This window comes from Corythoichthys intestinalis, chromosome 3, assembly GCF_030265065.1.
Source record: "Corythoichthys intestinalis isolate RoL2023-P3 chromosome 3, ASM3026506v1, whole genome shotgun sequence".
Lineage (NCBI taxonomy): Eukaryota > Metazoa > Chordata > Actinopteri > Syngnathiformes > Syngnathidae > Corythoichthys > Corythoichthys intestinalis.
In genome coordinates, this window is record NC_080397.1 from 54,291,663 (window position 1) to 54,308,456 (window position 16,794).

Genomic DNA, 16,794 nt, shown 5'->3' on the forward strand with positions numbered 1-16,794 from the left:
AGTAAATATTACCTAAATACATCAACAACAATGTACTCAAATAATTTGGGTAAGGTTTAATTAACCTTTTTAAACAGATAATATCACTTAATACCTATTAAAATTGAGTATTAATTACTCATGGTTGTAGTGTATTGTATTGTATATTTTACCGTTTCAATTTTTTTATTTTTTATAAATGTTTATTTAAATATTAACTAAATTATTACAAGTCTAATTAAGTTTGTTTTACCCTGAAGTCATTGTATACAAGAAAAAGTCTGTAAGTAAATTAGCGGCCGCCAAATGTAAACAATGAGCTTTTTCCGTTAAATTTTTGTGAATAGATGCTTAAATCCACGTCTCCCTGTTTCAACACACTTGAATCAAATAATCAGGATCATTATCAGGCTATTGGATAACTTGCTGATGAGTTGTTCCTTAATACATATTGTCTAATCCGAGTTGTTTTGGCCTCTCGTGGTTGCCGCCATTACTGCCATTTACACGCCTCAGTAGCAGCCCAGGGTCACTATATTGTACTGAAGGACAAAACATTTGACAATACTGTACGCCATAACTGAAAATCAAAAAAAAAGGTTAATGGTTCAAATTAAGCCACATTATTACCAGCAACTCGTGTTGCTATGCTCTAAAAAGCAGCTACAGTTGTTGTCAAAAGTTTACATACACTTGTGAAGAACATAATGTCATGGCTCTTTTGAGTTTCCAGTTATTTCTACAACTCTGATTTTTCTCTGATAGAGTGAGTGGAACAGATACTTCTTTGTCACAAAAAACATTCATGAAGTTTGGTTCTTTTATGACTTCATTATGGGTGAACAGAAAAAAGTGATCAAATCTGCTGGGTCAAAAATATACCTACAGGAGCGCTAATATTTGGTAACATGTCCCTTGGCCATTTTCACTTCAATTAGGCGCTTTTGGTAGCCATCCACAATCTTCTGGCAAGCTTCTGGTTGAATCTTTGACCACTCCTCTTGACAGAATTGGTGCAGTTCAGTTAAATTTGATGGCTTTCTGACATGGACTTGTTTCTTCAGCATTGTCCACAAGTTCTCAATGGGACTTTGGGAAGGCCATTCGAAAACCTTAATTCTAGCCTGATTTAGCCATTCCATTACCACTTTTGATGTGTGTTTGGGGTCATTGTCCTGTTGGAACACCCAACTGCGCCCAAGACCCAATCTTCGGGCTGATGACGTTAGGTTATCTTGAAGAATTTGAAGGTAATCCTCCTTCTTCATTATCCCATTTACTCTCTGTAAAGCACCAGTTCCATTGGCAGCAAAACAGCCCCACAGCATAATACTACCACCACTGTGCTTGACGGTAGGCATGGTGTACTTGGGGTTAAAGGCCTCACCTTTTCTCCCCCAAACATATTGCTGGGCATTGTGGCCAAACAGCTCGATTTTTGTTTTGTCTGACCACAGAACTTTCCTCCGGAAGGTCTTATCTTTGTCCATGTAATCAGCAGCAAACTTCAGTCGAGCCTTAAGGTGCCGCTTTTGGAGCAAGGGCTTCCTTCTTGCACAGCAGCCTCTCAGTCCATGGAGATGCAAAACACGCTTGACTGTGGACACTGACACCTGTGTTCCAGCAACTTCTAATTCTTGGCAGATCTGCTTTTTGGCGATTCTCGGTTGAATCTTCACCCTCCTGACCAATTTTCTCTCAGCAGCAGGTGATAGCTTGCGTTTTCTTCCTGATCGTGGCAGTGACAAAACAGTGCCATGCACTTTATACTTACAAACAATTGTTTGCACTGTTGCTCTTGGGACCTGCAGCTGCTTTGAAATGGCTCCAAGTTACTTTCCTGACTTGTTCAAGTCAATGATTGTTCAAGTCTATAATCACTCACAAGAAATTGCTAATTCATGTTGCTGTATGTATATTTTTTGACCCAGCAGATTTGATCACTTTTTCTGTTAACCCATAATAAAGTCATAAAAGAACCAAACTTCATGAATGTTTTTTGTGACAAAGAAGTATCTGTTCCAATCACTCTATCGGAGAAAAATCACAGTTGTAGAAATACCTGGAAACTCAAGAGAGCCATGACATTATGTTCTTCAAAAGTGTATGTAAACTTTTGACCACAACTGTAGCTTTTAGCTAGCTATCAGGAATGACTGTCGAAACCCACGAATAAAATATAATAAACAAATATTTTTACTATTGGGGCTTCTTAAACGCAGCATACCAGGCATTTTAATGTTTTCACATTGTCAGTTTTAAAAGGAACAGTAAGTTCAAACTTGCCTGTTACGATACGATGCCATCCAAGTTGGAGTGCCTCGCCAAATTAAACGGTCCTCCTTCCAATTTTAAAGAAGACGCGCTGGCTTATGCGCAGCCTTGAGCACACACCTAATATTTTTGAGTAGATATTATCTTGTTTGTTGAAGTTGAAGTTTAAACTGATTAAAATTGGGTAAAGAGAGTTAATTTTAACTAATTTAATGCAGTTCACTTGCTTACCAAAGTACTTTTAGTATAATTTATATGGATCATAATTACAACCCACAAAAATTGTTTTTTATAGTGTATGCTTTGATGTTGTACTTGCTGTAAAATGTGTGTGAAACACTGCTCTACTCAATCTTCTTTGTCAAACACCTGCACATTAAAGCAGAACACGCACACAGGCAAGCGACAATAGCTGTCAGATCAACAGGGTATGCAAACAGTGAACATGCCCTGCTTAACTCTTTGTTGTCTATGTATTTTTTCCAATCAGAATGTTCTCCTAACCAAAGACAGCCATGTTCTATTCAACCATTGAAAGATGCCATCAGCGTCCTCTTTAGTTTCATGCGAAGAGTCCTTGATGATACACAATTTCAGGCAGACATTCATCACTGGATGGAAATACTGGTAATTCTGCACATTATACACCGTTTTGAGTGTGTTTTCCTCCTCCACTGCTTATTTTTCATGTTTTTGACTCTGCAGGTGGCAGTGCTGCTACATGTTGGAGGGTCAGGAGAGCACCTGTTCTTGCTGTGTCATTTGCTGTGCTGTCCTGCTGGGGTTGGCAAGTGGGCTGCCCCCTTCCTTCAGGTTGGTTGTGAAAATGTTCTTTTCTCGATTATCATTACAAACACTACTAACCAAAAGTAGTGGACCTCCTGCAATTCTGTCAGAAAATGCTTAATTTCTCCCAGAAAATGATTGCAATTACAAATGCTTTGGTAGTAATATCTTCATTCATTTTGCTTGCAATGAAAAAACACAAAAGAGAATGAAAAACAAATTTAAATTATGATCATTTTATACTAAACTCCAAAAATGCCGGACAAAAGTATTGGCACCCTCAGCCTAATACTTGGTAGCACAACCTAGACAAAATAACTGCAAACAACCGCTTCCGGTATCCATAAATGAGTTTTTTACAATGCTCTGCTGGAATTTTAGACCATTGTTCTTTGGCCAACTGATTTAGGTCTCTTAGATTTGAAGGGTGCCTTTTTCAAACTGCCATTTTCAGATCTCTCCACAGGTGTTCTATGGGATTCAGGTCTGGACTCATTGCTGGCCACTTTAGAAGTCTCCAGTGCTTTCTCTCGAACCATTTTCTAGTGCTTTTTAAAGTGTGTTTTGGGTCATTGTCCTGCTGGAAGACCCATGACCTTTGAGGGAGACCCAGCTTTCTCACACTGGGCCCTACATTATGCTGCAAAATTTGTAGGTCTTATTGTAATCTTGTAATCTTCAGACTTCATCATGCCACGCACACGGTAGAGCAAGCCAGTGCCAGAGGAAGCAAAGCAACCCCAAAACATCAGGGAACCTTCGCCATGTTTGACTGAGGGCACCGTGTTCTTTGAAGGCCTCGTTTTTTTGCCCGTAAACTCTTATGTTGATGCCTTTTCCCAAAAAGCTCTACTTTTGTCCTATCTGATCAGAGAACATTCTTCCAAAACGTTTTTGGCTGTCTCAGGTAAGTTTTGGCAAACTCCAACTTTTTGATGTCTCTATGTCAGAAGTGGAGTCTCCCTGGGTATCTTACCACACAGTCCCTTTTCATTCAGACGCCGACATGTAGAACGGGTTCGCACGGTTGTACCCTCGGACTGCGGGACAACTTGAACTTGTCTGAATGTTAGTCGAGGTTCTTTATCCAGCATCTGAACAATCTTTCGTTGAAATCTCTCGTCAATTTTTCTTTTCCATCCACATCTATGCAGGTTAGCCACAGCGCCATAGGCTTTTACACATATTGATGACGCTGCGCATGGTAGACACAGGAACATTCAGGTCTTTGGCGATGGACTTGTGGCCCATGCTTCGTCACAATTTTGCTTCTCAAATCCTTAGACAGTTCTTTGGTCTTTCTTTTCTCCATGCTCAATGTGGTACACACAAAGACACAGGACAGAGGTTCTGTCAACCTTAAGCCATTTTAACTGGCTGCAAGTGTGATCTAGTTATTGCCACCACCTGTTATGTGCCACAGGTGAGTAACAGATGCTGTTAATTACACAAATTAGAGAAGCATCTCATCATTTTTCAAAGGGTGCCAATACTTTTGTCCGACCCATTTTTGGGGTCTTGTGTAAAATGAAAATGATTTTTTTTTTTTCCATTTTCTTTTGTGTTTTTTCATTACAAGCAAAATAAATAAAGATATTACTACCAAAGCATCTGTAATCGCACTCATTTTCTGGGAGAAATTGAGCATTATCTGACAGAATTACAGGAGTGCCAATACTTTTGGCCTCTAGTATATACAGGACTATATATTAGGGATGTCCTGATCATATATTTTTGCACGTGAGTCCGAGTCACCTGATTTTGAGGAGATCTGTCGACACTGAGGCCCGATCCGATACCTCGGAAATGTATTGGGGGACAGATCTCCATTTCTTTTTTTCCCTCCAATTTGAATAAAGTTCAGTGTTGTTCAGTGAATTAAGAAAAAAATGATTCAATCTTTATTTCTGCAAGTCAGTTGTGCAGCACAAAATAAGGTTGCAAACAAATTACATTCAAATATTTTGTTTTACATGAATAAAAAATAAAGTTGGTCATCCAATGTGATAAATTGAGGTATCTTTTAGGGCTGTCCCAAACGACTAATTTTCTCCCGATTAGTCAGCCAACTATTTTTACGATTAGTCGACTAATCTAATAATTTTTTTTAAAAAATGTTGTTTTTTTTATTTTTGTTTACTAATTTAGCAATGAAATTTTGGTTGACGCTTATCAATTCACAAAAAACATATTGCAACACTTAAATTATTTACTAAAGTACAAATAAACACGTAAATAACAATAATAAATCACAAATAAACAATGACTTCAAATGCTGATAGAATTAACTAGTGTAGCATCCCGATTGAAAAGATGGTCTCTTAAACTGATGGTTTACAACGTTTATTCCATCCTTATGTAATCACACTGTAAGAGCTACGGTGCACACAAATAAAACAACACAATTAGAAATTAACGAAAACTTGTCACCTTTTTCCTTTTAAACCTTATTTATATATCAATGAATTGCCTATATGAATTGCCTTTACCTTAATTTATTACCTTATAATTGACAATCTCTTCCTTGAGTGCAATCGCTGTATATACTGTATATATTTATGACCTTTTAACGTTATATAATTTTCTATACCATAAAATAAACAATAACATGAAATAAACCTTTCAGTTAGCAATACTAATAGCACTTATAGGCCCATTGTCAATGAAACATTATTATTTAGTAAAGCGACAGCACCCTCTGGTGTACAAAAAATGCAAAAAAATTTTTTTACAAAAGGTGACGGCGCTTGAGGTGTTTATTCACGGCCGACGTGCAGCCAAGCTTGGCAGTGAAGAGACAGGACACAAGAGTGTACCCTCTTTTATTTCTTTGAAATAAGTCAATGTTTTGGACACTCTGGTGCGCTTTTTTAGCTTTGTGCCGCTTTCCCCGCTTGCATACAGGGCATCCGACATTCTGAACTTTCCGCGCATATATTTTTTTAACCCTTCATTAACCATCGACGGGATGTTGTGCTCGTCGACGGATTTACGTCATCGATGACGTCGACTATGTCGACTAGTCGGGACAGCTCTAGTATCTTTGTTATGATTTCCTTTACTTTTTGTATAACCCCCCTGTCAAATTGCATTGGATGTCTATCGTGTCAATGGCAGCCAATGAGTTAATACTCAAAATAATGCATCTTTAAAACCCGATCTTTTTTACCCGGTATTGTTCCTCTGAAAATGCCGTGATCGAATCATGGACATTCCTACTACATTCTCTATATAAAATTTCATTGTGATGTGCTCAGATCAAAGTGAAAGGGAACACCTGTGGAGTCCAGGACTTCATGCAAGCTTTGGCAATTCTTATGTCACCTGCTCGGTAAGTAAAGAAATACTTTCATTGCCCAAGTATTCCTGCACATTCACAATAAATTATGTTTTTAACTATTAATCTTTCCCAGTAAATTAAGGTGTTTAAATATATTGGTTAGTTACATTGTTTCAATGGGAGGTGCACAACTCTTAATGTTGTTTTTGTTGAATTCCTTAAATATTTCTATCTGAATAAAAGCATAGAACTGGATATGAAGTACACATGCATTTGTATTCTTTAGACATCGTGCAGAGTTTCTGACCCATATGAAACCATGTGAGAACCTAAATTCAGCGTCGTCTGGACCTGAATCGGGCAACTGGACTCTTGTGGATGAAGGAGGAGAAGAGGTAGATGTAGCTCATCTTTCACACTTGGCACACAAAGAAACAGAGCCATTTGCAACAGGAAAGGCAAATTATTAAAGCATGAAATATTATTCTTCAGTGCCATTGATGATGATACACAGTGATCCCTCGCTACTTCGCGCCCTCAGTCCATCGCCGATTTTTTTTTCTTTCAAATAAAAAAAATAAAAAAAAATACATAGATACAGTATAGTATTTAATAGAGGTGTCCTGATCCGATCACGTACAGCACTGTCACTCGCTTCCCTGCTGCTTTTCCTGCTCAACAGATAGGTGGAGTTGTTAAAGTTAACGATGATTGACAGGCGTTGAAGCTTTGATCTTGCCGGAGAAGCTCGGGAGCACTACCTTCAAAGGCGCCAAGTCGTTTAGCTTGTTAAGCACTAGCAGTAGTGTGCTGTGGCCACTCATTATGTGTGTGCAAGTGAGCAGCATGAGCGGATTTGAATGGACTCACTCAATAAAGCATTTAAGAAAGATAAGCATTTTCTAAATTGTTCTTGTTTGAAAATAATTTGGTGGGAAAGTAACATGTTTCAAACTTATAATAATTGTTACCTTTGAAGTGCTTAAAAACCATTTATTGAAATATACATAGTACGGCTGTCCCAAACAATTATTTTTACCCCGATTAGTCTGCAGACCTTTTTAACGATTAGTTAGCTGACTAGTCTAATAATTTTAAAACACCATTTACCATTTAATGAACTTTTTTTTTTTTTTTTAATTAATTCACAAATACATTTTGGAACACTTAAATTCTTTATTAAAGTACAAATAAACACGTAAATAACAATAATATTTCACAAATAAACAATGAAGTGAAATGCTGATCGCATTAACTTGTTCAGAAGAATGGAGTGTAAACAGGTTCAGAAAACTGTGACTTCACTTTTCCAGCAAGATTTAAAAAAAATTCCTATTTTCTCTTGTTGTGGTTTGTCTTTATTGTTCTCAGCATTAGAGTGAGCACCAGCAGAGTAGATAAATAAATGTCACGTATCACTGGAGTGAAGAAACTTAATGATGCACGTTGATACGACGCTACAACTGAGTATTAGGGCCAAATAAATAAATAAATTTAAAAAAGAACGAGATTAAAGTTGAAATATTGCTGCAAGAAACAAATGTCGCATTATTAAGTAGGAATAATGTAGCTACGCTAGGCTACGCACTTTACATACATGTACCTTCGCGGGGAGCTACAACGAAGCAGCAGTATAAACTCTTCTGCTGATTATGATTTGATCTAGATGAAGCAAAATAATAAGGATTTCCGATTCTAAAACACAAGATGCTTTCAATATTGTTGATTATAACAGCGGCGGCAACGCTACGTAAAGTGCGTAGCTGCTTATTCAGCTAAATTAGCCCGACATTAGCCCCTAATACTCTGTCTTATGACCCACATACAGGCAACTTCAATAAAAAATATCATTATTTGAACTTAGGATCCGCCAGCTTGTTTTCTCCTTTCATTTTCAACAATTATACCTGGGTGAAGCACTTCAGGTGTTCATTCATGGCGGCATGCTGCCGTGGTATGCAAGCTTAGCACGCGACAGTGTACCCTTCTTTGTTTCGTTAAAATAAGTCCATACTATAGTCACTCTAGGGCGCTTTTTTTGGCTTTGTGCCGCTTTTCCCGCTTGAATCCTGAGAGTCCGCCATTCTCAACTTTCCACGCATATACACTCACCGGCCACTTTATTAGGTACACCATGCTAGTAACGGGTTGGACCCTCTTTTGCCTTCAGAACTGCCTCAATTCTTCGTGGCATAGATTCAACAAGGTGCTGGAAGCATTCCTCAGACAGTTTGGTCCATATTAACATGATGGCATCACACAGTTGGTGCAGATTTGTCAGCTGCACATCCATGATGCGAATCTCTCGTTCCACCACATCCCAAAGATGCTCTATTGGATTGAGATCTGGTGACTGTGGAGGCCATTTGAGTACAGTGAACTCATTGTCATGTTCAAGAAACCACTCTGAGATGATTCCAGCTTTATAACATGGCGCATTATCCTGCTGAAAGTAGCCATCAGAAGTTGGGTACATTGTGGTCATGAAGGGATGGACATGGTCAGCAACAATATTCAGGTAGGCCGTGGCGTTCCAATGATGCTCAATTGGTACCAAGGGGCCCAGAAAGTGCCAAGAAAATATTCCCCACACCATTACACCACCACCACCAGCCTGAACCGTTGACACAAGGCAGGATGGATCCATGCTTTCATGTTGTTGACTCCAAATTCTGACCCTACCATCCGAATGTCGCAGCAGAAATCGAGACACGTCAGATCAGGCAACATTTTTCCAATCTTCTATTGTCCAATTTCGATGAGCTTGTGCAAATTGTAGCCTCAATTTCCTGTTCTTAGCTGAAAGGAGTGACACCCGGCATGGTCTTCTGCTGCTGTAGCCCATCTGCCTCAAAGTTCGACATACTGTGCATTCAGAGATGCTCTTCTGCCTACCTTGGTTGTAACGGGTGGTTATTTGAGTCACTGTTACCTTTCTATCAGCTCGAACCAGTCTGGCCATTCTCCTCTGACCTCTGGCATCAACAAGGCATTTCCGCCCACAGAACTGCCGCTCACTGGATATTTTTTCTTTTTCGGACAATTCTCTATAAACCCTAGAGATGGTTGTGCGTGAAAATCCTAGTAGATCAGCAGTTTCTGAAATACTCAGACCAGCCCTTCTGGCACCAAAAACCACGCCACGTTCAAAGTCACTCAAATCACCTTTCTTCCCCATACTGATGCTCGGTTTGAACTGCAGGAGATTGTCTTAAACCATGTCTACATGCCTAAATGCACTGAGTTGCCGCCATGTGATTGGCTGATTAGAAATTAAGTGTTAACAAGCAGTTGGACAGGTGTACCTAATAAAGTGGCCGGTGAGTGTATTTTTTAACCCTTTAATAACCATCGGCGGCGGTGTGCTCGTCGACGCATTTATGTCATCGATGATACTTTGGGGGAAAAAAAGGCAAAAACATGTCTGATATGTATCTCTTTCCAATGCTAAATCTGAATAAATACATTGCACACACAAAAAGTATGTTTTTTTTAATGTAAATAAGCTCCCTCTCTACTTCGTGGATTTTCGATTATCGCGGGGATCGGTTCCGATTTACCAGGAAAAAGGGGATCACTTTATGTCATATTTTTGATGGGGAGAGGTAGCAGTAATCATAGTAAATGATCACTGCTACACCGTCAATGGCAGCCAATGAGTTAAAAATCATGCAACAATGTATAAACTGGTGAAGTGTGACATTTTGCAAGGGAACACTTATTTTTGCTACTGTTCCAGAACATTTAATATATTTTGTATTTTCCTGATGTTTTGATTTTTGTCCTTTCAAACAAATCTGTTCAGACAATCAAAACAACAACATGTTCTGGTCTTTGTTCCTGTCAACTGACTCACTCTTAGAGCTCTTTTAAAAAAGCGTGCTGAACCGAATTTAGGTATCAGTATTTTTACAGAACACCAAATTTAATCAAACATGCTGTCCTCCTTTTTAGGATGAGGACCCAGAAAGCAGTTGGTTGCTGCTGTGTGAGGATGACCTTGTCTCCTTTATGACCCAGTTCCCGTTCCAGCAGCTCTATTCACACATGCTGGGGATGAGCAAGCATGGTAATGTGTGCATGTTTACTTTTGTCTTTTAAAGCTGTAATTAAGGGATCAGTCGTGACCATGATGTGCCACAGTGACCCCCAATGCACACCTACTGCAGTGTCTTTGATTTTTCTCAGTATTTTTTCCTAGATGAACTAACTCAACAATTGGTTTGTAGGTGCCTATGAGTCTCACGGGTACTCAAGCCAAAAGATGATGCGTGTGTTCGCTTTTGCCTCTTCACTCATTGAAATTCTCGCCCTCGGCCTACAAACCTATAACAGGGCCCGATACAGACAGCTTGTGAAACGAATAGGACACATGATTCGGTTAGTGTACCCTTTGGAGTATGCACATTTGAAAAAAAAAAACACAGAGGTTTTGTCGAATCAACAATATGCTGTCAGACAATGTGATCGTGTCATTGTCTTTCTCCCTTGCAGGATGACCCTGTGTTATGTCAGTGATCATTGGGCACAATATGTTAGTGTGACTGGTACTAGTGGATCCAGCACACACGTGCACTCTTTACCTCTGGAAAAGCTGCAGGTGGAATATGATCATCTATTTCTCAGGGCTGTCCTGCATGTTCTCAGAAGCAAAAGGTTTGATGCTGCAGTTTTTGTTTTGAACATTTCCTGGATTTTTCAGGCATTTAGTATCATTCCAAAGCACATTAAAGTTTGTGAAAGCTATACAATGATCCATCGTTTTCGCGGTTCATTGGGTTCAATGTATTTATTCAGATTTAGCATTGGAAAGAGATATAATATAGACATGATTTTTCCCTTTTTTTCTCCAAAGTATAATTGTTTATTAAATTCTTCATTGGGTGAGTCCTCTCAAATCAACTCATGCTGCTTAGAACGGCACACAACACAACGAGTTGCCATAGCGACTACAGCCAATGTTTAAAAAGTTAAACGATGCAGCGGCCCTGAACATCCATTTAATAGTGAGATAATTTGCCAGATGCCACAAAATGACATCTGTCATAAGCATTCATTAATGCTCACAGCAGTGTCATGTCATAATTATGATCGTCTTATGACAGTCTAATGGTTCCAGTGTCAAATAAAGTGTTACCAAATACCATAACTAGCAACTAATGAAACAACTGGAACAGTAACTGAAGGAATAATTAACACAGATCATGAATTTTGATTGTTATTTACATCTGTAGTGCCGCAATGCATGCTAGGAGGCATGTGGACGACAACAGTGTTGACAGCAGAGATTGACTGTCTCCCCAAAGGGAGCAGTGATGGCCAAATGAAGATTCTTGAAGCCATGAAAGGTTCAAAGCTTCATGGTGGTTCATTTGGTCTAATGTTGCTGTCAAATAACGTGTTATCGGTTAATATCTTTTGGTGTAAATATCCTATAATGCAGTCGGGACAGCTGATACTTATAGTCCAGTGCAGCTTACCTATGAACAAATGCTGTTTTCGGGTCAAATTTGGTGGGTGGCAGCGTATGGTCAGGCGTGCTTATAGTCCGAAAATTACGGTACTCTTCTTTTTCTTTTACAGGTTGGGAATTTGGTTATTCATGTCTGAAATGCCATATGGGACTCTATCCAGCCCCATGCTTTGGAGGATTCTTTATGTAATGCAGTGTGCTGAAACTGAAGGAGTGGAAACACTTAGTACTTCTCATGACACCCAGGCCTGCATTCAAGCTTTAAGCGGTGATTAAAGCATTTACATTAGGCTCTATCACTGCAGCCCACCTGGTTGCAATTTGCATTAAGTTTGTATTGGAAAGCCTTAAACATGGTGATCATGAGCTGACCATATTTTTTGCAGAACCAGAACATCAAGACAGGTTTGAGCTGTGGTTGTGTGAGGTTAACAGCTCTGACGGTATCTCCCTCCTTACTGCACTTGCTCACATGGCCACACCCACACAGTACTCTGATCCTGCTTTCGTCACAACCATCACTCTACTCATTTACCAGGTATATGATGAGTGTGCAAAGGAAGGTTTCTGTTCGTCATTACTATCCATAGAGATAAAATACAACAGCTGCAGTTACCGTATTTTTGGATTATAAGTCGCACCAGCCATAAAATGCCCAACGAAGAGGAAAAAAAACATATATAAAGGAGTATAAGTCAGATTTTTGGGGGAAATTTACTTGATAAAATCCAACACATTGAACAGATATGTCATCTTGAAAGGCAATTTAAAATAAAAATACAATAGAGAACAACATGCTGAATAAGTGTACAGCATGATAATGTTACATGATGCATGAATAACGAAATGCGAATGTACTGTCCTCACCAGGAAGCTACAGCTCGGTCCTGGCTATACAGCGAGCTAAACTCCCAAATGACGATGCTGGACGTCCGTATAATTTGCTGACTTTATTTTGTCCATCGTTATGACGTCATGATTTGAAGAGTGAAACCAAAAATAGAAATAATACAAATCCATTTCGTCCTCAATACCAAACCGGTTCGCATCAATGTAAATAAATGATAATTAGCTGCTATTCCAGCAATGACACAAACGGTTAGTATGTGTTCGCTAGCATTAGCACATTGTTCAAACAACCACACAACTGACTCTTAAGTGTCCGATTGCGGGTGGAAAACACACAACAACAGAAAAGATGTTACAGGCGTTGCCTCTGTAGAGATATTTTACAAGCATAAACAATGAACGTAAGTTCGCAGCCGTATTTTTCGCTCTAACTCGCCCACTCGCTCAGTCGCTGCGTAGCTGTCCATCTTCTTCTGGCGTGTGAGCACTCTTCTTCTTGTAAACAAGTGCGAGTGCGCCCCCACTCGGGCGTGAAAGCGCCACAAACTAAAAGCATGCATTTCAATATAAAAAAGTCAATAACACAATTGAACACTCATTGCCAAAGGCAGAACGTGGTCGGTATGGTAACGTAACATAGCTATTAAGAGTTATTCAGATAACTATAGCATAAAGAACATGCTAACAAGTTTACCAAACCATCAGTGTCACTCCAAAACACCAAAATAACATGTGAAATTATACAGTAATGTGTTAATAGTTTCACACATAAGTCGCTCCTGAGTATAAGTCGCATCCCCAGCCAAACTATGAAAAAACTGCGACTTATAGTCCGAAAAATACGGTATATTTTTTGACTTGTTAGCACTAATGCTAGGTTTAAATAAAAGGGTTCAGTATAAAACAGTTTGACATCACTTTGTTTTGTTTACAGGTGTCTTATGTGAGCGTATCCACCAGAGAAATTTACTCTAAGGTTGGAAGAGAGTTGTTGGCTACCATAGCCTCAGCCCATCCCTTTATTATTTCTGTGCTACTGGGAAGGCTGAGAGAAACCATCCAGACTGTGGGCATGGTTGGTTCTATTGTTTTAAAGTTTCGATGTAGTTGAGGTATTCCATTGCACAACCCTCTCTGTGTGATAGGTGGCACTGTACTTGTGTAAAGAGCTTCCCCTAAGCCTGTGGTGTCCTCAGCCAGAGGAGATATGCGTAATTGGTGCGTGGTTGCTCCGGCATCCTCTGTCTGCTGTGGAGAATCGACTGGCTTGTGTAATATTAGAGGGTCTTAACTGGGGATACTCACAGGTGGTTTTAAATGTTTTCGCATTTGTCTCATATACACTTTTGTTTGAAATGACAAAGTCTGTTTGGTTTGTCAGGATGGATCCTTGGCCTTGTCATCATCACTCCATAGTGAAGTGGCTCTGCTAGTGGCTGAGGCGTATCAAAAGTACCTGACTGACAAACCCTATAGTGGTCTCATATCAGAAGGAATTAAACAGGTAATGCATTTTAAGACAGCCATTGCGCTCAACTTCTCCAGATGCTTCCTGAGAATGTCTTTTTTTTTCTTCAGGTGTCATATCTTGCGAGTGTCCTTCGCTTAGGCGTCTCCCCTGAGGCCTCTTTCAGTCAATGGGCGTGGCAGCTCTTACTCAGGCTAAAGCTTCATGCCAATGCACAGAACCCAAAAGGGGCTTGGTCAGCTCCTGCTTTGGGGTCTGTCCCGCCTGCAGAACTCACGCACTCCCCCAGCATGCACTCTGTTCTCCGAGCTGTAAAAGCAGGCATCCCTATTGGAGCATACCTGTCGATTGCCATGACAACAGTGGGACACAGGTATGGGCTGATGCATTTGTGATGTTTTTTTTTTCCAGGTTAAAGAATGAAGTACAGTAAATCTATATGACTTATTTGTCATTAGCCTGGAGCACTTTTGTACTGAGGGAGTCGGCTTGTTAAAGAGTTTGATTCAGTCTCGGCACCTGCGCGCAGCTGTGCACCTTTTGGACAACATCCTTCCTCAAATCTACCCACTTAGTTTCTACCTTCTCAGCAACGCTCAGTAAATATCCCTTTTGCCAAACATTCATGCTTTGGGTATCTATTAGCTTCCGCACTAAGACTTAGCTTTTTGTGTCCTTTTTTTTCCTCTTTTTTTGCCAGGTTCCTAAGTAGCATTCAGTTATTCTTGCAGTACGACAGTGTGTGTCCTCAAGGTGTGACACAACAAGTGACACATCGAGTAGCGCCGCTCCTCACTGGAACAACCTATGGAGACAATGTCCGACTGCTGAACAGTGTTATTCAGGTAAGTTATATACAATCGCTCAGTCATTATCTGCAGTTATTAAATATATTTTTTATTTTTACAGAAAGCTATTTTTGTGTACAGTTTAACCCAGGGGTGTCCAAACTTTTTGCAAAGGGGGCCAGATTTGGTGTGGTAAAAATGTGGGGGGCCGACCTTGACTGACGTCCTTTACGCAGAACAATATATTCAAGCAAATTTTAGCAAGCCATTCTGGGTGTTACATTTGCTTTATTATTATTTTTTAATTAATAATTTTAACAATCTCGCAACTAGCCCTTGTGGCGTTCTCTTTCGACTTTCGGGCTCTTGCAAAATACTGCTGTTGTGAAGTTAAACTAGCTTCAAGTTGCTTCAATTTCTCGTTGCGTATCTTCCCTGTAATTTTGTCGTACATGCCAGCGTGTCTTGTTTGGTAATATCGCCTCACATTGAACTCTTTAAAAACAGCGACTGCCTTTTTTGCAAATGAGGCAGATGCAGTTGTTGAGTATTTTAGTGAAGAAATAGTCCAATTTCCACTTATCCTTGTAGCGTCAGCCATTACAGTCAACTTTTTTTTTTTGTTGATTGTCGCCAGAAAATTGGAAGTAAAGGGTCACACGGGGTGATGTTGCTCAGAGTGCTGCTGCCTCTAGGGGCTAAATGAGGAGCACCATTTAGTGTGTAAGCTACTTCATATGCTGATAGAAGTACTGCTGACCAATTTATCAAGTCTGTGTGCGGGCCAGACGTTATTGATTTTATGACAGAGGCTGGGGGCCGGATGAAATTTGACCACGGGCCGCATTTGGCCCCCGGGCCGGACTTTGGACATGTCTCGTTTAACCCTTTAACACCTAAGCCTATTTTGGCCGAATTTGCATGCCTTTGATGTTGCCTTCATATTTCAAAGAAAAAACTGTTCACAATGGCCAAGTTGGGTCCCTTTTTTCAGGATATCTTAAACTTAATGTCCAAACTGTTGTTTTCTTCACTGACCAACCTTAATCCACATTTTGGACCCAAAAAGACCAAAAAAATCCCAAAATGTTTTTTCAAAATTTGTAATGTTAATGTCCCACTGACAACCAAACATGCTCGACCAACTGTTTTGAAGCTTGATAATATTTAACTTGTTAGGATAAACATTCAATGGAAAAAAATAAGATTGAATAGTTTTATGTTTGACAATTCAACACAAACAGCAGCTATGGTCATAGGCGTTTTTGGCCTTTACACATACTATGGTCAAAACATGTTATATACTGGACTGTCTCAGGAAATTAGAATACACAATATTCTAATTTTCTGAGACAGTCCTGTACATTAATCCACCATTTAAAGCAGGGGTGTCCAAACTTTTTGCAAAGGGGACCAGATTTGGCGTGGTAAAAATGTGGGGGGCCGACCTTGGCTGACGTCCTTTACATAGAACAATATACAGGACTGTCTCAGAAAATTAGAATATTGTGTATTCTAATTTCCTGAGACAGTCCAGTACAGTGCAAAATAGTGAGAAAAAAATTATATATATTATCCAACACAAAAAGAGTTTGGAGGATATCTCTTTGTGAAGTTAGGTATTGTACCCATCACCTTATCAAAGGTATATATTTACATGCAATCAAGCTTCTCGAACACACATCTATATAGAAATTGAAAAGATTCATAGTGAAGAAAAAATAATAAACGTCGGGAAAAAAAGTATTTTCAAAAATATTGACAAGTAGTTCAGTTCAATTCAATTTTTTCAGGCATGCGACCCAATAAATTTTTTTTTTTTTGCGCACTCAGTAAAGTTTGTTTTTGAACATGTCACTGAGCTGCGTTACATACAACATCACACAGCCTACTCATC

At 39.5% G+C, this 16,794-nt stretch overlaps 1 protein-coding gene across 1 annotated transcript in view; it reads left to right on the forward strand.

Annotated features, from left to right (window-relative positions):
* The window catches only part of epg5 (ectopic P-granules autophagy protein 5 homolog (C. elegans)), a 62,320-nt gene that overhangs the window by 10,133 nt on the left and 35,393 nt on the right, over positions 1-16,794 (forward strand). The window contains exons 5-19 of the mRNA XM_057831982.1: positions 2,744-2,880; positions 2,959-3,066; positions 6,297-6,370; positions 6,606-6,714; positions 10,274-10,388; positions 10,549-10,699; positions 10,814-10,975; positions 11,903-12,060; positions 12,179-12,330; positions 13,576-13,716; positions 13,787-13,948; positions 14,023-14,145; positions 14,220-14,482; positions 14,568-14,708; positions 14,810-14,954. Coding sequence (XP_057687965.1) covers positions 2,744-2,880; positions 2,959-3,066; positions 6,297-6,370; positions 6,606-6,714; positions 10,274-10,388; positions 10,549-10,699; positions 10,814-10,975; positions 11,903-12,060; positions 12,179-12,330; positions 13,576-13,716; positions 13,787-13,948; positions 14,023-14,145; positions 14,220-14,482; positions 14,568-14,708; positions 14,810-14,954 — 2,141 coding nt within the window. The remainder of the gene's footprint in view (positions 1-2,743; positions 2,881-2,958; positions 3,067-6,296; positions 6,371-6,605; positions 6,715-10,273; positions 10,389-10,548; positions 10,700-10,813; positions 10,976-11,902; positions 12,061-12,178; positions 12,331-13,575; positions 13,717-13,786; positions 13,949-14,022; positions 14,146-14,219; positions 14,483-14,567; positions 14,709-14,809; positions 14,955-16,794) is intronic.